A 22258-nucleotide genomic window follows, 5' to 3' on the forward strand; every position below is an offset into this window, starting at 1 on the left:
AGAGAGAGAGGGAGAGAGAGAGAGCATTTGTCTTTTTTATGCTAAGACTAACATTCTACCCTTTGAGCCACAATTCCAGTTCTGCTGGGTAATTGGAAATAAGAGTCTTACACTTTTCTGTGTAAGCTGGCTTTGAACTGTGATCTTCAGATCTCAGCTTTATAAGTGTGAGCTGAAACTTAATATTCCTTGCTGTGCTCATACTTACCTGGGAAAGTACTATGGGAGATTTAGTTAATTTTGCAACCAAAGACCTTATGATTTTAGGTTTTCAGCCCTTACTACTATTAAAATGAAAAATCTAATATCAATACTCAGTTTTTGCTTGGGGCTAACCTTATAATAATTTACCTTTTAAAAAAGTCAGATTTTATTGAAGTGTAATTTACTTGTAATGTTCACCTTTCAGGTGTACAATATAAATTTTGAAGAACACATTCAGTTATTCAAAGCGTCCACAGCTGAGGGAGAGAACACTTACATTAACCCCAAGAGTTTCCTCATGTGCATTTGTAGCTAGTACTTTCCTCCTACCAGCATTCCTAGCAGTCATTCACTGATCTCTCTTCTGACTGTTTCAGAATGTCAAACAAATAGCAGTTATGCAATATATGGCCTTAGCACATATACCTCTCATATGTGTCTGAGATTTATCCATGTGGTTGCATGTACTGGCATTCGTTATATATGAGTGTACCATAGTTTATTAGTGGGACGCTGAGGTTTTCCCCAGTTTTTACTACTTGTGACTAAAGCCTCTGAAAGCATTTGTATACAGAGTATGTGTATCTGTAGTTATCTTGGGTAAATAAGAGTGGAACTGCTTGGTCATATATACATGTATATTTATAAGAATCCACCCTTTTACTTCGAGTGCTTGTATTTTTACCATTACTGTGTGGTGTAACTTCTACTGACAATGTATAAGACTTGTAGTTGATTTATACCCTTAACATTTAAAGAAATTTTCCAAGAGAAATTTGTGAAGTTGATGTTCAATTCCTCGTCCCCTCCCCACCCCCCACGCTTCCCCACCACCCACAGTCCTGGGGCTTCAACCCTGCCTGGGCACTGTCCCTGAGCTTCTTTTGCTCAGGGCAAGCACTCTACCATTTGAGCCACAGTTCCACTTGTGGCGTTTTTGAGTAGTTTATTGGAGGTAAGAGTCTCATGGTGTTTTCTGACCCAGCTGGCTTCAAACCACGACCCTCAAATCTCAGCTGCCTGAGTAGCTAGGATTATAGATGTGAGCCACTGGCGCCCAGCTTGTTTCATTTTTTGTTTTAAACTTCTTCTTCATGTATATTTTAACAAAAGTTACAAAGATATTTGTCACGTTTTCTTGAAAAAAAATTTTTTTTGCTGGTCCTGGGACTTGAACTCAGGACCTAGGTACTGTCCCTGAACCAATTTGTGCTCAAGGCTAGCATCCTACTACTTGAGCCACAGTGCCACTTCTGGCTTTTTTTGAATAGTTTATTGAAGATAAAAGTCTCATTGGCTGGCTCTGACATGTGTTCTTCAGTTTTCAGCCTCCTGAGTAGCTAGGATTACAGATGTGACCCACTGGCATCCTGCTCTTCTTGAAATTTTTTTTTATTGTTACAAGCTTTACACTTTTTTTTTGCCTTTGGATATGCAATAGTTTTTAGTGTAACTTGTTAAAAATATTACTAATTGAATTGTCTGATCACATTAAATGTCTAAAATGTTTTCCCTTAAATAATAAGCAGTAGCTATGTAGATTGACTTATTTCTGAGCATTTATTCTGTCTTATGCATCAGATATCTAGTTTTTCCCATGAGAAAGTATCTTTATCATGGCAGCTTATAGTAAGTCTGGATGTCAGAGAATAAGCCTCTTAATCTTGTGCTACTCCAAAATCAGTTTAGGTATTCTAATTTTCTTGTGTTTCTGTATAAATGTTAGAATGAACTTGTCAGCCTACATGTTGGGACCTTTGATTCCTGTGATTTGAACTTTGTTGAATCCATAGGTCAATAAAGGAGAATTGACATCTTCACAATACTGGGTCTTCAATTCCTATTCATTTAGGTCTCTGACTTTGCATGCTTTCTATGTATTTTGATCTAAGTATTTCATGGTTTTGGATGCTACTATAAATGGTACTTTAAAAACTTAAGTAACATTGTGAATGTGTGTGTGTGTGTGTGTGTGTGTGTGTGTGCACGTGTGCGTGTGCGTGTGTGTGTGTGCTGGTTCTGGGGCTTGAACTCAGAGCCTAGGCACTGTCCCTCAACTTTTTCTTTTAACTTTTTCATTTAAGCTACAGCACCAGTTCTTGCTTTTTATGGGGTGTTTATTGGAGGTAAGACTCTCATGACTTTCTGCCCAGGCTAGCTTTGATCTGCAATCCTCAGATCTTAGCCTCCTAAGTAGCTAGGATTACGGGTGTGAGCCACCAGCACCTAGTTTAAGGAACATTCTCATTTTTTTAAAGCTTCATTGGTATCATATTTTTAATATGCATTTAAAAGAGGTAGGATTTTTGAGAAAGAACTGTAAACATTTCTAAGGTACTTGAAATGAATTGCCAAAATATTTTGAAGAGGATGTGTCAATTTTTTCTGCCAACCAAACTCTACCAGTTTTGCTAGATACTTGGCATTTATGCTACTTCTGTTTATGTCTTCTTTTCTATTTACCATTTTAATTATTATTTTTTTTAAATTTCAGGATGCTCATGCTTGTAATCCTAGGTACTCAGGAGGCTGAGATCTAAGGCTCCTAGTTCGAAGGCAGTCCAGGAAGAAAAATCCATGTAACTCTTATTTCCAGTTGATCAACAAAAAGCTAGAAGTGGCAGTGTGGCTGGAGTGTTGGTGGAGTGTTTTCTTTGAGAAAAAAACCTAAAGGATAGTGCTCGGTCATGAGTTAAGCCTTGGTAGTAGCACAGGAAAAAAAAAAAAGTTAACTTTCATTTTTGGGTATTTAGAATTGTTAAGGTTAACAATTTGGTGGGACTTTTCACATACTTTTGTTACTATACTCATTTTAATTTCGTTGTTGAGTGCTTCAGATTTGTCTGACTATCTTTTGGAACCTCAAATATGATCTGTCTTTATGATGATTTTGTGTAATCTTGAAAAACAAAGCAAAAATTTATGAGTTTTTATTTTTCCAACTACAACTGTTGGGTCTACTTTGTGAGGGTTCATTGTAGACTATCCATAGGGTATAAACTCCACAGGGCAGCCATACCCTCAATAACAAGTTCAGTACATTCAGATAGGAAAGTTGCATCTTACATGGATACACTGAGATATTGTTGTATTCAAGTATGAAACATCACTTGTCCTTCACAAACTAAAAGTATAAAGAGCATTTATTTGACCCTTGGTGAAGTGTCTTGGATCCTGTTGAAAGCCATCTGTAGGTTTGGTGACCTTAGGATTCCTAATATCTTAGGCAGATCCTGTGAAGGCCTGTTCTGTTGAGCTGCACTTTTGTATCTTGTTGTTAGAGCTAAAGAAACCTGTTGTATATATAATATGCAAATCAACCTGGATACCTGCTTCCAGGTATACAGTGGTACTGTCTATTCCCATTCGAACTTTTAACCAGGTTCTCTGATGTCATCAATAAATTTAAGAATATCTGCTGTAAATCCTATGGTGTGTATTATCATATAAAATAGACCCTGTTCTTAAAGACCTTGAAATTTTGTGGATCTCTATCTTGTCTGTGACAAGCTAATGGAAAGGTATGTACGGTACATTAGTGGTGAACTCTCTATCCTCCAGCTTGGAGTTTAATCTTTTTTCACCCTTTCCTAACTTTGTAACCTTGGTATGGCATAATGTTCCATTTCTCAGTGTGCTGCAGTTATATTTAAGTTAGGAAATGCTTATGAAGTGTTTAGTAGCTGCTTATTTGTTTGATCTGACTGAAGAAGATAAAAATCTGTGTGACAAGAAGTGGTTACTACATTTCCTTTCTATTACTAATTTTAAATTTTGATTGTAGTAAAATATACATGACACAGAATTTTCCACGAAAACATTCAAGCATAAAATTAAGTAGTATTAAGTATATTCACAATGTAGTACAACTATCGCCACAATATGTTTCCAGAACTTTTTTCAATATTGGAAACAGAAGCACTAGCCTTTGCAATTCTTTCTGTCTCTATGAATGTGCCTATTCTGGGAGCCTTGTATAAAGTATATTTATCTCATTTCACTTAGTATAATCCTTTATCTATTTTATTTTTCCATTGGCCATGGTGCTGCTTGTCTTTTGTACTTCATTTAGTTGTTTAGAATAAACTGTAGTCATTAAAACTCAACAGATGTTGTGATTGTGTATAGGTGCATGTCGCACATATAAAAACTGGTAAATATTGGGCTGGGAAGTTGGCTCAGTGGTAGAGTGCTTGCCTTGCATGCATGAGGCCCTGGGTTCAATTCCTCAGCACCACATAAGCAAAAAAGAAAAAAGCCGGAAGTGGCACTGTGGCTCAAGTGGTAGAGTGCTAACCTTGAGCTGAAGAGCTGAGGGACAGTGCCCAGGCCCAGAGTTCAAGCCCCACAACCGGACCCCCAAAAAACCAAACCAAAACAAAACAAAAAACTGGTAAATATTATATGAAATTCATGAACTCACATATTGCCCATGCACAGTATATACATAGTATGTATTAGTATACTCCATTTTTTTCTTTTTGTCAGTTGTGGAACTTGAACTCTGGGCCTGGGCACTGTCCCTCAGCTCTTTAGCACAAGGTGAACGCTCTAGCGCTCTACCACTTAAGCCACAGCACCACTTCCCATTTTCTGGAGGTTTATTGGAGGTAAGCATCTCAGGGACTTTTTCTACCTGGGCTGTCTTTGAACCATGATCCTCGGATCTCAGCCTTCTAAGTAGCTAGGGTTACAGGCGTGAGCCATGGCACCTGGCTTACTCACTTCATTTTTAATTTAAAATTTATTTTTAAGTTATGAGAAATAATTTCTCAAATTCAAAATTTAGCAGCTCATAAGACAGAAAAATTTTAACTTGCCATTTGTAGAAAATTTGCCAAAGTAATTTAAAATTTGTATATAATACTTTATGTACTTTGATATGAAGAATTTCTTTTCTTTCTCTCCTAGAATTCACCTTCTCAGATGAATTTGAGCATTCGGGTAGCTGATGATGATGTTAATGAAATAATTCAAATAGATGGGACTGGTGATATGTCTTCTACCGAAGAAATAAAAAGTATACGAGAGGTCGACAATGAATTTCTGGGGGTTATTGACACAGGAGATCTAAAGGTGCTTGAAGAAGAAGCAGACAGTGTATCCAATGAAGAGTCCACTACAAACAGTAGTGATAATGAAGACTCTCAGATAGACGTCATGGAGGAGGTGAGTGGGGACTGCTTTGGAGCTTACATTGTATTTGCTTATAACCTTTTACTTCAGTGTATTTGGGAACCAGGTACAAGAGAAATTAAGATTAACCCTTTCTTTATTCTTTTAAAATGAGACTGACTTGGATCCTCGGACTTAAAACTTTTATTTAAACTGTTTTAAACTAGCAGTAAGCATTGAGGAACTAGCCTTATATTAGTTGCCCTTAACTAGAGACAGCAGGAGGTTTAGGGGATTGGGTAGAGGTTAATGAAGGGAGGCTGTGCAGAGGCCTATATTTTATGTTCTAATTCCTGTGTTCTAATGAGTACAGTAAAATCTGAGTGGAATATGGTAATTAAGTTTATAAGAAGCATTAACTATCATTTAGGGTGGCCTTATTATATATGTGCCTGTCATACTAAGTTTTATGTGCTTTGTCTTATTTAGTAATTGGAGAAGTCTTCCTCCTTCTTCTCTTCTTCTTTTTCCTCTTCTTCTTTTTCTTCTTCTTCTTCTTCCCCCCTCCCTCCCTCCCTCCCCTCCTCCTCCTCCTCTTCTTCCTCTTCCTCTTCTTCTTCTTCTCCTCCTCCTCCTGCTCCTCCTCCTCCTCCTCCTCCTCCTCCTCTTCTTCTTCGTGGAGATTTTAGTAACTTAACTCAAGGTCAGTTATGTCATTAAATGGCCTACCTGGTTATTCAGAGATAGTACATCTGATTTTAAAGTCCAGCACTATTCTGCCTCTCCAAGCTCCTTTATTTCCATATGTATCTCCAGCTTTGAAACATTTGAAGCCCCATGAAATTTCTTAATGTGATCATCTTTCATCTTTAGGATCCTCTAAATTCAGGAGATGACGCTAGTGAGCAGGATGTGCCAGACCTGTTTGACACGGATAATGTAATTGTCTGTCAGTATGATAAGGTACAATGTTCACCTTTTGGACTCTGGGTTTATTAATTGCATTTATAGTCAGAAGGTGTGTAAAATGGTGGAAAATAGGATGGTGAGTTACAGTTGAGAGTTAACAGAAACACAAAACAGCTACTTCATTCTGGGAGGTGTGAAGGGTGCATCTAGGTCCAGCACTGTGCTGTGATCTCAGTGACAGGACAGGAAGTGATAGCCTTTGTCTTAAGGAGGTGAAAAAAATCTTAGTGAGCCACAGTATTTCTTAGGGAATAATAAAATGACACAGAACGGGATGGCAGGTAAATCAAAAGCTAAAATATGTGACAGGTAAACCAAATGCTAAGATGACTGTCACATAAGTCAAGTGCTAGCACATGGCAGGCAGGAGTCCTAAAAGTGGCAAGGAAATACAAGAAATCATTTGCAGTTGGAGGTCTTTACAAATCCTTGGGGCAATATAGAGTTTGGAAATGGGCTTGAGTGATTTAAAGGATAGACGTGAGTATAGAGAGCAGGCATCGAGAAAAACCTGACAAAAGGCAAACCACGAAGGGAGTAGTACATACAAGGGGCAGTAAAGAGACAGTTCTGATTTGAATAAGTATATTATTACTATTATTTTTGTCAGTCATGGGGCTTGAACTCTGGGCTTGGGTGCTGTCCCTGAGCTCTTCAGCTCAAGGCGAGTACTCTACCACTTGAGCCACAGTGCCACTTCCGGTTTTCTGGTGGTTAATTGGAGATAAGAGTCTCATGGACTTTCCTACCTGGGCTGGCTTTGAACCATGATGCTCAGATCTCAGCCTCTCGAGTAGTTAAGATTACAGGCATGAGCCACCAGCACCAGGCTTGAATAAGTGTTCTTTCATTGCATGGCCTAAGAAATGATACTGGCCTGGGGAAAAAAGTAGGGAATGGATCAGAATAACCTAAATGCTAGTAAGAGCAATCTCAACTTGGTCTGAAGGACATTTACTTTCTGAGAAGGTTACTGAGGAAGTTGTAATCAGAGTAAAAAAACAAAACAGAATAAAATTGGCCATATTTAATAATTTGATGTAGACATGCAAAAACCAGGTTGAGAAGGTAGTGTAAGAAGAAAGAAAAGTTAGAGGTTATGAAGTTATGATAGAAGAATCAGGGAGACTGGTAGTTAGTTGGAGGCACGCTCTGGTTTCAAGTGTAGAGATTGTTATAGTAGTATTTTATTTTCAGCAACTAAAAAATAATTATTGTTTAGGCCAGTTGTGGCTCACACCTGTAATCCTAGCTTCTTGAAAGGCTGAGATCAGGAGGATCATGATTTAAGGCAAAGCAAGGCTCATAAGGCAAAAAGCTCATAAGACCCCATCTAAACCAATAAATAGCAGGGCCTAGTGTTATATACAGTACCTGTTACCCCAGCCGCTGTGGGAAGCGTAAATAGGAAGACTGCAGTCTGGGCAAAAAGCAAGATTCTATGGGAAAAATACCAAAATCAAAAAGAGCTGTTAGTATGGCTCAAGTGTTAGAACACCTGCCTAGCAAATATGAAGCCCTAAATTAAAGTGCCAATAGCACCACCAACAAAATACTGCTCCCCCCCCCAAAACATAAGAATTATGATTATGTAGTGGAATGGTAGTTTTTTTGTCCTCAATACTTGAATATTTTCTTAAAACAGACTTGAGGTAGTAACGTACTATGCAGTGCACCTATTGGAAGGATATGGCTCGATGTTTCTTAGTATGTTGGCGCATACATGCACACATCTCCACAGTTAATTTTAGAGTCTTTGTCTTCTCAGAAAGCAACCCCACATCTTCAGTTCTCACTCTTTAATTTCTCATTTTCTTGAACCTTTGATCCTAGGCCTGAAGAACCAGGAATTCACTTTGGGTTTCTTTAGACTTCCCTGTTGAGGCATTTCATATGAAAGAATAATGCAGTAGAAGTCTTTTGTAACACACGTTTTTCTTCTTATTTATCTGTCTATGGACCTTTGGATTGTTTCCCACTGTAGAAGAAAGAAAGTAATATATTTTCTCATCTGCAGGTTCATAGCTGCGGCCCCTAATAAAGAGAGATTGACAGGAGCAAAGCACACAAATTTAGTTAAGATAAATTTTACATTGCACGGGAAACCTTAGAAATGAAGACACAGGAGGAAAGAATAGACAAGGTTAATTTAACTCAATAACTTATGTACATGTGAACTACCATGGCAAAACTCCTTTGTACTACTAATAAACATGGAAAATGAATCACAGGAAATTAAAAAAGGCTCTGTTGTTGGTGGGCAATGGAGTGGGTGAATGTGGTCGAAACATTGCATGTATGAAAATACTTGCACAGTGAAATCAGTTGGAACTGTTTTTTTTCTTTATTTTGTTGGCTGTGGGGCTTAAACTTGGGGCCTGGGCACTGTCCCAATGCCTTTCTGTGTTCCAGGCTAGCAATTTACCACTTGAGCCACAGCACCACTTCCAGTTTTTGAGTGGTTAATTGGAGATAAGTGTTTCTTGGGGACTTTTCTGCTCAGGCTAGCTTTGAACTCTAATCCCCAGATCTCTTCCTCCCAAGTAGCTAGGATTACAAGGTGAGCCAACAGCCCACAGTGATTGGAACCATTTCAAGAAGGAAGAAAAGGAGAGTGCGGGAGAGTGGAGTAGTTGAGTTTGATCCGGGTGTATTGTATACATGTCTGGCAATCACACAGGATCCACTTATACAACTAATAAATGCTAAACAGATCGTTAAAAAAATGAAGACATGGGGCTGGGAAGGTGGCTAGTGGTATAATGCTGCCTTGCATGTGTGAGGCCCTGGGTTCAATTCCTCAGCACCACATAAGCAGAAAAAGCCAGAAGTGGCACTGTGACTCAAGTGGTAGAGTGCTAGCCTTGAGCTGAAGAGCTGAGGGACAGTGCCTAGGCCCAGAGTTCAGGCCCCATGACCAACCCTACCCCCCCACCCCCCCAAAAATAAAAAAAATTAGAGATAAAGAATTAGAGATAACTTTTTTTTTCTGTATGGAAAACCATACAGAAGTAGAATCAGAGGAAAAATGGGTATGATCTGTTAGTAATAAACTGGAGGGACTTAGCAAGGCCTCCTTGTTTAGAATCTTCACAGTATCCCTATGTCTTTGGAGATAATGGTATTTCTCTCCTGTGGGTACAGGGTGAACACCTCTGGACTGTATGGCTGGGTGCTGGTGGCTCATGTCTGTGATTGTAGCTATTTAGGAAGCTGAGATCTGAGGATAGCAGTTCCAAGCTGGCCCAGGCAGGAAAGTCTGTGAGACTTGAATCTCCGGTTAACCACCTGAAAACCAGAAGTGAAGCTGTGGCTCAAAGTGGAAGAATGCTATCCTTGAGCAAAAAAGAAACTAAGGACAGAATCGCTTAGGCCCTGATTTCAAACCCCATGACCAAAAGCGGGGGGAGAAAAAGATAAGGACTTTATGGAAGGTCACAGAATTCTTTTAGGAGAAGGGTTAAGGGAAGAGAGACTTCCTGCTTCTGTTATTTTCTGAGGACTGAGTGCCATATTTGGGGGAGTAAATCTTGAGCCTCATTTGTACCTTATGGTTAATATGTGAAATGTTTCAATGAACACTAATGCACAAGTTTTTGTGTGGACATATTTTCATCTGTTCTGGTATGTTCCTGGAAGTGAGGTTCCTGGGTCATATGATAACATTTTAAGGAGCTACTAGACTGTTTGACAAGCTGGTGCAGTCAGTTTTATGTTCTATTAGCTGTGTTTGGGGATTTCAATTTCTGCGCATCCTTGCCAACACTTGTTACTTGACTTTTTAATCTCGACACCCCGGTGGGAGTGCAGGGATATCTATCTCATTGCAGCTTTTTGTGTCTTTTTGAATCACAATTTGAAATACATAAAGGAAACAATGGATAACATTTTGAATTGCTAAAACAAAAATAAATCCTTTGGTCTACATTCAAGATCACTTTCTTCCCTTAAAACATTTTATATATGGAAAAATGGCTACTTAGATGCTGGAAGATATAAATAAAAGATGGAGTAGGGCATAGAAAAGTGACAGTTCTTACTTTGAAACTTTTAGTTTCTTATAAATTGTGCATTGCCTTCTACAATAAAAACATTATGTTACTTAATTATATCTACATTTCAGAAAGTTGCATAAAGAATTTTCTGGAACATTATGTATTTAATATCCATTGCTGCAGTGTGAAAGAAAGCTTGTAATTCATTATATAGGCTTTGAATTTTTCAGTGGTTTCTTTTTTTTCCCTTCATACTTGGTCATTTGACTCTTACAATAACCTTGTGGGGCATATAAAAACGATATTGGCTGTGTAGTGTTAAATCTAGTTGTTGAGTTGGAGAGTACTCTCTAATTAGTGACTATTTAAAGAATAGTATTAAATATTAATAGGAACCAGGGCATTAGGGAAGCATTGAAATTATTTTAAGAGGGAGTAATGAAGTCATAAGATAGTAGCTAAGAGAATGTGTCTGTAAGGTCAGAGTGGAATGGGAAATGCTGTTACAGTGGATTTCTATAAAGGGAAAACTTCGCAGTTTGTGTCATTAGTTGATTCATTTAGACTAGTATTGGATGGAAACAAACAAAAATAATTGAAAAGAGTGGAGATGTCAGAATGTATGTTTTAACAATGACTTGCTTGTTCATTTAAATTTGGAGTAGCATATTTTGTTAAAAAAAAGGTGTATTTTATTTTGTTTTGTTTTGGTCAACAGGTAGAACTAATCTTTGAATTTATGAACATGTCTAACAGCTTAAATGAAAGCACTGGTCCACACACAGTGCATTAATTATGTGGACATATTATTTTACAGGCCTTGAAAATATAAAAAATTTATGTAAAGACTGAAGTAATTAGGATATTACAGGAAAAACTCATTGTAAAATGAAACCTTCTATAAGAGACAACAGTAGGACACAGTTTGTATATAAGTGGAACTCGAAACCACCAGAGTAGGCATTGTGTTTAGGTGACAGTTTTGAAAACTTGCTTCCAAGTTTGCCCCTTTGATGCAAGTACAACCATTGGTTGCTATGTCTATGTCAATGTCTATGTACTTTACTGTGAGGGCACATGGGTAGTCAATTTCCTACTTCTTTGCTATCTGTGCTTCCTGCTACTAGTAGCTTATCTGTCACTGTCTTGAGTGTAAGTAACTAGTTATAATGATTTGAAATGCAAGTACAAAAGGTTGCACAAACCACTCTGTATTTTGCCATTTGCCATCTTTGTCAGCATTTCTCTAAGATACTGTTGTAGTAATATTTTAATAGATGTATAATATTTCATTGTATGATTGTTAAAGTTTATGTAACCGACCCCTACTGATGAAATTTGATATGCTTGCTTTGAATTACCATATATATATATATATGACATTCAGTGTGTGTGCAGCTATGTTATCACACATAACTCTTCAGAAATGGGATAATTAGGTTGATAAGGCAAATGTATGGTAAAATACAGTCATTGTATTCTCTAAAAAGATGCTCTAGTATATATTTCCACTTCATTGTTTGAGAGTAACTTTGTCTTATAGCATTGCCAATAGAGTATGATAAAAGCACAATTTGGATCCTCACCATTATGAAAGGTTGAAACAGATTTGGGTGGAAATTATGTGTGTAAGGCCCTTTGTATTTTCTTTTTGTAACCTTGTGCACAATTTTTGCCCTTAAACAGTTCATTGGCTTCTTATTTATTGATTTCTCAGGGTTCCTTATTGTTGTGGGAAGAGATGATGAGCTGTTTGTTATATATGCAAGTACTTCTTTCTCAGACATTTGCTTTCATTTTTTTTCTTTTCACTTTTTTGACTTTCAAAATTGAGTTAATTTATTTGTTTATGAATAAAATTAACTAGACAGGCACTCGTGGCTCATACTTATAATCCTAGCTACTCAGGAGGCTGAGATTTGAGGATTGCGGTTCAAAGCCAGCCCAGGCAGGAAAGTCTGTGAGTCTCTTATCTCCAATAAGCCCCCAGAAAACTGGAAATGGCACTGTGGCTCAAGTAAGAGTACTTGCCTTGAGCTGAAAAGCTGAGGGACAGCAGCCAGGCCCAGAATTCAAGCCCCATGGCTGACAAAAAAAATTAATCATTTTTAAGTTGTTGTTCAAAAGAGTATGAGTTCAGCAAATCAGTTTATAAGTACATCTTTTTTTTTTTTGCCAGTCCTGGGGCTTGAACTCAGGGTCTGAGCCCTGACCCTGTGCTGCTTTTACTCAAAGCTAACACTCTACCACTTGAGGCAGAGCACTACTGGCTTTTTCTGTTTATGTAGTACTAGGGAATTGAACCCAGGGCTTCATGCATGCTAGGCAAACACTCTACCACTAAGCTACATTCCCAGTCCCAGTACAACACATCTTGATCAATGTCACCCTCTTCCATCATTCTTCCCCATCTTGCTTTTTCATTCCTATGTTCAGGTGTTACATTTTTCAGTCTTTAATTTTATTGCATTTAAAACTTGAGGCATGACTAGAATATTCTTTAATTGAAAGCTTAAAAAGGATTTACTTTTGTTTTCTTCTAGTATTTTGGGGGGCTTATTTTTCTATTCACTTCCTGACCCATTAAATTTTTTTTCTTGATGTGTAATGTAATGTGTGATATCAACTTGTTTTTAGGAGGCTAGCTAAATTTTCTAACATTTCATGAAAGGAATTTTTTTCTCCACTGACAAAAAGAAGTTCCTTTATAATCTAGACACACATACATCAACATACACACAGACACATACATACACAACACTACCACCACCACCACCACCAAAATACTGTTTTTGTTTTTTGCACAAAACATTAGAGAGAGTTCTTTTTAATTTTTTCTGTTTTCTTCTATTGGTTTGTGTATCCACAAGTCTGTGCTACAGTGATGATTTAATTATCAAGATTTAAAAAATCTAGTAGGGATAGTACTTTGGCACTGATAATCTTTTCTAGAGTTTTCCTGGGAACTCTTGTCTATTTTTCTGCATTAACTCATCTTTAGCTTGCCTGGTTCAAAATAAAACTCTATCAATATTTTTATTGGATCACACTAAATTAATAGAAGTTGAGATTTTAGTGATATTGAGGAGGAATAAGCAATGATTATGGGGGGAGGCTTACTGAAAATGCAATGATGTACAGGTCAGTGGAATAAAAGTCAGAAGGAGAAAAGAGAACCAACTGTCCAGGAGAGTTGGGTTTAGCATTCTAGACAAAGGTAACAGCAAATGCAGAAGTCCTGAGGAAGAATGCCTGTGTGTTCAGAGAATGGAGAGAAACCTGGCGTAGAAAATGAGGGGAGGTGAGAGATTTTTCTTTTTTGTCAGTTGTTGTGAGGCTTGAACTCATGGGTTGGGTGCTGTCCCTGAGCTCTTTGTGCTCAAAGCTAGCATTCTACCACTTTGAGCCACAGTATCAGTTCTGTTTACTTTTTTAGTAGTTAATTAGAGGTAAGAGTCTCATTGGGACTTTTCTGCCCACGTTGGCTGCTTCAAACTGTGATCCTCAGATCTCAGTCTCCTGAGTAGCTAGGATTATAGGCATTAGCCACTGGCACCCAGTGAAGTGAAAGGTCTTGATGTTCATTGTGAGGGATTTAGTTTTTGGATGGACTCATTGAGAAATTTTGTGTAGAGAAATGACATCTGATTGATGTTTTAACAGACCTGCGCGGTATTGTTCAATGTAGACTTTAAGGCAGCGTTGGACAAGGGAGAAATGGGGAAACCAGTTATGAGGCTGTTTTCTAGGTAAGAGTGAAAGGAGCAGAGGGGGTAAAAGTGGTGGGAATATGAACATGTTTTGTAGGTAGATGCTTTGTAGGTAGAACTAACACTGGTGGGTTGACCTGCCTATGGGATACGAGTAGGAAGCCAAAAGAATGTCAAGATTTTTTTTTACTTGAGCACTTAGAGCGAAGAGTGGATATTTCCTACAGAGATGGAGAAACTGTGAAGTTTTGGAAGAGGATATCCTATTTTTGGATTCATTTCAGATGTCTATTTCACATTCAGGAGATGCCGGAGTTGTTGAATAATGATTTGGAGTTGCGGGGATATATATATATATATATATATATATATATAAATGGTATTTAACATAAGGAGACCGATTGTAAAAAAGAAGTATAAGAAAAAAAGGATGGTTCTGGTAAAATCTAAGACTGAGAGGTAAGAGAGGTAAGGAGAAATCAGTAAGGGAAACTAAGGAGTGACCAGAGAATTAGGCGAAAACCGATAGTACACCATAAGCTATGTGAGGAAAATATTCAAAAGAAGAGAGTATTAAATACTGCCAGTGGGTCAAATATTCCTACCTACTTTATTAATTTGGCTTTTGTGATAAATTGACTCTTTACCAATATATTCTGTCTGTCGTTTATATACACAGACTATGAATTATGTATTTTGATTCAAATTGAATTCTTAGTATTCTTCGATAATCTTGGATTAACATAAAGCCCTAAAAGTTAATCTTCCAATACCAACAAAAATGCTGCTTTTTTTGAAAAATATTATGATTATGTAGTAGAATGATATTTTTTGCACTCAATGCACAAATATCTTCTTGAATTTATTTAATCTTTATTCCATTTTTTTTTTGGGGTCAGGTTGTGTGACCTGTGCTCTGGGCCTGGGCGCTGTCCCTCAGCTCTTCAGCTCAAGGCTAGCACTCTACCACTTGCATCACAGCGCCACTTCCGGCTTTTTTCTTTTTGCTTATGTGGTGCTGAGGAATCGAACCCAGGGCCTCAGGCATGCAAGGCAAGCACTCTACCACTGAGCCACCTTCCCAGCCCCATAATCTTTATTCCATTTTTATTCCCTATTTCTTTGCTTTTGTCTAATCATGCTGGGTAATGCCACTTGTTCTTTCCTTTTGCTTGCTGGGATTTTCTAGTACCTCTAGAATATTTAAAAAATTGGGTAGGAGTGAACATCCTTGTCATTTTGGGGAAAGCTTTTAGGGTTTCCCTACCAACATGTCCTGGTTGTTTGAGCTGAGACATGTGTGTGTGTGTGTGTGTGTGTGTGTGTGTGCCTGTGTCTGTGTCTGTGTCTGTGTATAGGAAAAATTATTTGCTTCTCTTGAGTTAAAAAAAATCTAAAACACACATGACATCTCTAGAGAGGTCATGCAATATGTCTCCTTAGGTCAACTAAAAAGGTTTTAACATGAATAAATATTGAGTATTTAACTATGGTTGAATTTTTAGGAACAAATGCAGTCACTTGAAAAGCTACCTGAAAGAATTATTGTTGTTTTTAGAATTCATGTTATATAATTTTTTTTATCTGTGCTATATTCAGTATTCTGTTGTTACTGTTGTTTTGAATATGTAGGATAGGTATATATGAAAATGTGATTAAATGCAGAAAAATGTACTGTAGGACTTTTAAATATATACAAAAAAGGGACTTAGCCTTTATATTTTCTTAGACTTCACAAAATGTAGCAGAATCCTAACCACAACTTTTCTTCCTGAATTAGATTATATGTAATCAACAAGTTAATTTAAATATTTGTTTTCCTTGATCTCAGATCAAAGGCTTTTGTGTGTATGTGTGCATGCATGTGCATATGTGTGCCAGTCCTGGGCTGGAACACAAGGCCAGGACACTGTCCCTGAGCATCAAGGTTAGTAGTACTCTATCACTTGAGTCACAGCTCCATTTTCAGCTTTTTGGTGGTTGATTGGAGCTAAGACTGGGCTGGCTTTGAGTTCTGATCCTCAGATCTCAACCTCCTGAGTAGCTAGTTATAGACATGAGCCACCTACACCCAACTTCCTTCAGTTTTTAGTCACTTGCAGTTTACCCTGAAGTAACAATGATTGTGATTCTTTTGCTCTCGAAGCAGTAGGATTTCCTATCTTATTTTGTCTGTATCTATGTGGATTCATTGAATCTGAGAAGCAACTACTTCTTTCATTGAGTTAATCATCTTTTAATCTTTTCTTTTCTTTTTGGCCAGTCCTGGGGCTTGAACTCAGTCCCTAAGCTTCATTTGCTCAAGACTAACACTCTACCACTTGAGACACAGCGCCACTTCTGGCTTTTTCTGTGTATGTGGTACTGAGGAATTGAACCCAGGGCTTCATGCATGCTAGGCAAACATTCTACCACTGAGCCACCTTCCCAGCCCAACTTTTAATGTTTTCTATGACATACTTATTCATTAGTTTCTATCTCCTGTTTAAAGAAAAGTGTGAAATCTTTGAAGGTGGCAAATGTTTTCTGTTTTTGCATAAATACATTATATACACATATGTATACACATGAAAACATATATAGTTGGCTCTCCACTTCTCTGTTTTCTGTTTCCTCTATGGATTAAACTAATTATGGGTCAAACATATTAAAAATTACATCTTTAGTAAACATATACAGACTTTTTTTTTTCCAGTGCTGGGCTTGAACTCTGGGATGGGTGCTCTTCTTGAGCTGCTTTTACTCAAGGCCAGCGCTCTACCACTTGAGCCACAGCACTACTTCTGGGTTTTTCTGATAGTTTGTTGGAGGTAAGAGTCTCATGGACTTTCTTGCCTGGTCTGGCTTTGAACTAGGATCCTCAGATCTCAACCTCCTGAGTATCTGGGATTATAGGCATGAGCTGGGTGCTTGGCTTATGCACAGACTTTTTATCTTGTCATGATTTCCTAAATAGTACAGTATAACTACTACTCAAGAGCATTTATATTAAATTAGGTGTTGTAAATAATCTAGATATGATTTAAAATATGTAGGATGATACACATAGGTTATATGCAAATACATAAAGTCATGTCATATAAGAGATCTGAGCTCCACAGATTTTTTTTTTTTTTTGATGTCTGCAGGGGTTGTGGAACAAATTCTTTTCCTCTCCAATGGGCTGATACTGAGGGATGACTCATGTATATATAACTAATGTATCTCCAGTGCCTCAAAGTGTATGTCTTATATGAACTCAATCTTGAGGAAGTCTTTTAAACAACTTACGTTCAGGGTCAGAATAATCCCACATATTATTCCAAAAGCAATGTAAATCATCCCCTAACTTATAAATGTAATTAATGTAGATTATTTTTCTCCCCTCCCCAGATTCATCGAAGCAAGAACAAATGGAAATTCTATTTGAAAGATGGTGTTATGTGTTTTGGAGGGAGAGACTATGTATTTGCAAAAGCCATTGGTGATGCAGAGTGGTAAACGTTAGGCGCTTATTGTTTCGATTTTGTAATTATCAGTGGGGGTTCATTGCACATTGTGAGGCATTTTTATTTTAAAGATTGTCCATCACTGAGCTACTCAGATTTTCAGTTCTCTATATGGAATTAAATAAAGTTACAATCCAGATGCAGATACAATGTACAATTGTATATTTATTTTGTTTTCTGTTTCAGCAGGTCCTCCCCTCCCCTCATTATCTATGCCATTACAAATCACAGTTGCATTGAGTGTGACAGACCATGATGAAATGTCACATTGTTTTCTTTTTTTGGGGGTGGGGTAGGGTGGGGAGAGTGGTCCTGGGTCTTGAACTCAGGACCTGGGCACTGTCCCTGAGCTTTTGTGCTCAAGGCTAGCACTCTACCACTTGAGCCACAGCTCTATTTCCAGCTTTTTGGTGATTATTCAGAGATAAGAATCTCATAGACTTTTCTGCCTAGGCTGGCTTTGAATCAAGTTCCTCTGATCTCAGCCTCCCGAGTGGCTAGGATTATAGGCCTGAGCCACCGGCTCCTGGCTGTCGTTATTCTTTGAAGGTACAACTTAAGATCCCAATGCCCCTTGTAAAACCAGTTATGAGGTGGAAGGCAGCATTTCTTCCACCCATCACTGACTGTTATGTTACACAAGGGTCCTGGAGAGTGTTTTCAGTAGGTGGGGAACATCTCACAAAGCTTTTCTGAGCCTAAGTGGATCGCTGGCAATACGATGACGATGTAAGCTCAGATGATCCCTAGAAAGCAGATGTATATGCTCTTATTTAAGCAAGACAATATCTGTTGAGCCCAGCGTCTTTGAGCTGAAGGGTAGCCTCTCTAATTTATGTGGTATTCTTAGGCAGTTTTAAGGAATTAGAATAGAATCTTGTGCTACTTCTTGGAACTTCAGACATCTGTCTTTTTCCTAATCATGATAGGATTTAACCTCTTTTCTACTTAAAAAATATTATAGTGGAACAACCCTCTGCCAACTCTTTAGTGTAATATCTGATTTTCCTTTTTCCCTATGACAGAGACACTTCTCCCCCCTTCTAGTTTAAGTTTTTAAAAGCAAAAACCAAGAAGAGATTATTTCTGGAGCTTGGGATGCCTCAAGAGGTAGAGTGCTTGCCTGCCATGTACAAGGCCTTGGGGTCAATCTCAAGTCTTCTTCCTGCCCCCCCCCCCGCCTCCCCTCTTCTTCCCTCCACCCCCTTCCATCTACTTTGGCCAGACTGTCTTCAGTTGAGTAAAGAGGTTTGGAACACCATCTTTCAAATCAGGAAGAGGAAAAAAAAACACATAAAACACAAATGGCCCTCATTTTACTGCAATAATAAAATCAAAAGCAAATTAATATCTCAGTGAGCTCTTCTATAATACTTTCTCCCTTAGTAATGCTCAATTTCCTAAAGGGACATTTTCCCCATACTTTACTCCCCTTAACAAGTGGGGTCTTTAGGTCTAGGAGCTCTAGCTTCAGGCCTGAATAGTGTTCTTTGGGATCACAACTGGCACAAAACCAAAAGATGAGTGGGTACTGGTTTACAAAAGCTTCCTAAGAATTCACTATCTGGATCTTCCTGGGACTGGGGCAAATTCCCTACTTCTTTTCACTAAGCAGCTTTACATGGAGAGTGTGATTTATCCTACTGAAGGGACTCAGCTTTTGGCCTATCTTTTCAAAATCTAGATGAATTTCTTCTGGGCCTTGAAGGTCAGATATTGCCTTTGGCCTAAAGTTGGACACCTTGTGAGGATTCAGGTAGTCCTAGTGAGTAGGCTGGTCCTCCACCCAAGTTCTCTGCTATGTTCTCTTTATCTTCCCAGATATGGCCTTTCCCTATGACCACTGCTGCTTGAGATCCTGATCTGGTTCTTGAGAATTCCAGGGAGATGTGTAGTTATTGCTCTACAGTGGCAGTTCTCTTTTTCTAGGTGGACAACAAAAGGCACTTACTGTGTCTGACTCTGAAATGTACCTTCTTCAGCGCTGAGGAGTATGGTTCCTAGTCTCTGTTTTCTCCTTCCCAGTTTTGCCTGGTCACTCCGTACTTGCACTAGGTGATGCTTCTTATAAATTGAGGATTTGATTTATTGGCAGGATATACTTACCTGGGAAATAAGGTTTGTGTGCATGGGGGAAGTTCATGGAGGAGGTCGTAATAGTTGTTCCTCAGATTCCTTTCCCCTTTCTCATGAACTTTAAAATCTTACTTAGCTTTCACCATGTTTAAAAAATAGAGTACTACAAATACTATTATATACATCCTTTTTGTATAGCACATTTTATCACCAGGGAAAAAAGTCATGATAGACACATTGGTCTATTATTTAAAGAATGCAGTAGACATTATGAACACATTTATTGACATCTTAGTAAGAGATCCTTACTTTATGTGTGGACATAATATGTTTTTGAGAAAGCCAAAACCAAGCCTCCTCCCTTAAAACAAATGTAATAAATGAAGAATAAATACTAACATCTTTTAAAAGTTACCTTGTACATTTAGACAAGTTATTCCAAGACTGGTATCTTATATTAATATCAAGAATGGTGAAAAAATACAAGACAGAAATATGAATTCATTAGGCATCTGAATTTTTTATGACGTAGTTTTGAAGTATTATAGAGAATCAGAACACATCCTATTAACAAGGCTGTCTCATATGGGAATAACTTCTCACAAGGACAGTTTTATTGTAAAGGTTACTAATAATACCCTAGTATAGGGAAAGGAGTGGTATTGATAAATGTTGAAGTCCAAAGGGATATATATTGATTAGTTACGGCCTACTGTATTTCATGTAAAGAGATATCTTAACAATAGTCAACTAAGGAGGGAGTACATTAAGGAAAGTTTGATTTTAAAAAAAAGGCAGACTTGTAGCTGGGACCTTAAGATGGAAAAAATCACAGGTAAGGGACAAGTTATTCAAGAATGGCGTGGGTCCCGGTATAGAAATACTAAGGCATGACTAGGTAGAAGAAATGGGGGCAGTTTTTTTCATATAGAAAAACAACAGGAATAGAAATGAGTGGTTATAAAGGATGGGCTCTGTAGCTCTCTGAATGTTTGCCTGGGAGCTGAAGTTTAAGTTTATAAGTACTGAGAAACTGCTCAGGCATTTTGTGTGGGCATATAATGAAACAGGATTTTAGGAAGATTAGTCAGTGATAGCGCATGTAAGAGTGTGGACATGGGAAAGCCCAGATGTGAATAAAAATGAGCAGTTCAGGAGTGAGGGGCTCTGTCTGAGATGTAGGTGTGGCAGTGGAAATACAAAACAAAGAATTGGCTTGGAAGGCAATTCAAATAGTAGGTTTTATTGATGGAAAGGTGTGGGATTGAGGGAGACAATGACCTCTGACTATTTCTATTGAAACCTCAATTATGATCTACAAAAGTAAAGATCATTATGTGTGCCAACTTCCTTTATATACATTTGAAAATATCCATTACAAATCATTAGGGAAATTTAAAGAATTTGAATGCATAATAAACCTTGGATAACTGATATATATTATAGGAGTCAGCAAAACAGTGAATAAGAGGCTGAGATCCCAAAGCAAAGCTTTGAGTTTGAATCCTCTTGAGTTGAATCTTTTATTCATTTTGGTTGGCAACTTTAGCAATTGGAATAAGTTTTCATTTCCTATACCAAACAAATAACATGTACATTATAGAGTTTTATGAGTATTCACTAGATAAAATTACATAATGTAGTTACCAATATGTTTGGCATATAATGAACTTTCAATAAAAATTATTTTTAAAAAGGAGAAAACAAAACACTGCGGTTTGAACCATAGTTTTGTTTTCCCACAACCAATTTGAACAGCTAAAAATACTTCAGCTTGATGCTGGTGGCTCACACTTATAATCCTAGATACACAGAAGGCTGAGAATTGACGATTGCTCTTTGGAGCCAGCTTGAGCAAAACAGACTGTAAGACTTTTATCTCCAATTAACCAGCAAAAAGCTGGCAATGGAGCTGTTACTCAAGCGATAGACTACCAACCTAGAGCAAAGTTCAAGCCCCAGTACTGGCACTCATACACAAAAATATTTCCTAGAAAAGATTAAAAGCACTTTTCAATAATGTGAAATGGATAGAAATAATTCTTTACAATATTTGACCATTTTCTTTGACTTGAAAATATAGGGCCCTAGAATTTTTTTTTTATAGAGTTCATAACTTCAAATAGGTCAGCACATTTGATGTGTATTATTGCCAGGATCCTGAGGTAGGAAATGGGGAAATGAAATGGACAGAGACAGGATTCCTACGCATGAGTGTACCCTCTACAATTTAATATTTCATTGCTCTTTAGAGAAACACCAAACAGGCTGAAACGTGCTGTTAGAAGTTTAGATTTTGAAGAATGCAGCTTGTTCATGTCCATGTAGATCATGTGGGAGATAGACACGTGTTTAGAATAATGCTGCCAAATAGAACTCTATAGCAATGGAAGTGTTTGTACTAGTCACATGTATAAATTAGTGCAACTAAGAAGCTACAAGGTTTTGTTTTATTCAATTTGATCACACATGGCCAGTGGCTACCAGGTTGCACAGCACATATCTTGAGTATATTTCTCAAGCTATCTGAGGAAAAAAAAAGTACTTAAAATTTCCAATCTGAGCGAGGTGCTGGTGGCTCATGCCAGTAATCCTAACTACTCAGGAGGCTGAGATTGGAGGATCGAAGTTCAAAGCCATCCTGAGCAAGAAAGTCCCCATGAGACTGTTATCTCCAATTAAACATCAGAAAACCAGAAGT

General features: G+C 37.8%; 1 protein-coding gene across 2 annotated transcripts in view; it reads left to right on the plus strand.

Annotated features, from left to right (window-relative positions):
* Positions 1 to 17473, plus strand: part of Gtf2a1l (general transcription factor IIA, 1-like) — a 42094-nt gene extending 24621 nt beyond the window's left edge. For both annotated transcript variants that reach the window (XM_013018031.1, XM_013018032.1), the window contains 3 exons: positions 5116 to 5373; positions 6193 to 6282; positions 17366 to 17473. In XM_013018031.1, coding sequence (XP_012873485.1) covers positions 5116 to 5373; positions 6193 to 6282; positions 17366 to 17473 — 456 coding nt within the window. The remainder of the gene's footprint in view (positions 1 to 5115; positions 5374 to 6192; positions 6283 to 17365) is intronic.
* Positions 17474 to 22258: the final 4785 nt, after the last annotated feature.

The sequence above is a fragment of the Dipodomys ordii genome, unplaced genomic scaffold, assembly GCF_000151885.1.
Source record: "Dipodomys ordii isolate 6190 unplaced genomic scaffold, Dord_2.0 Scaffold37, whole genome shotgun sequence".
Lineage (NCBI taxonomy): Eukaryota > Metazoa > Chordata > Mammalia > Rodentia > Heteromyidae > Dipodomys > Dipodomys ordii.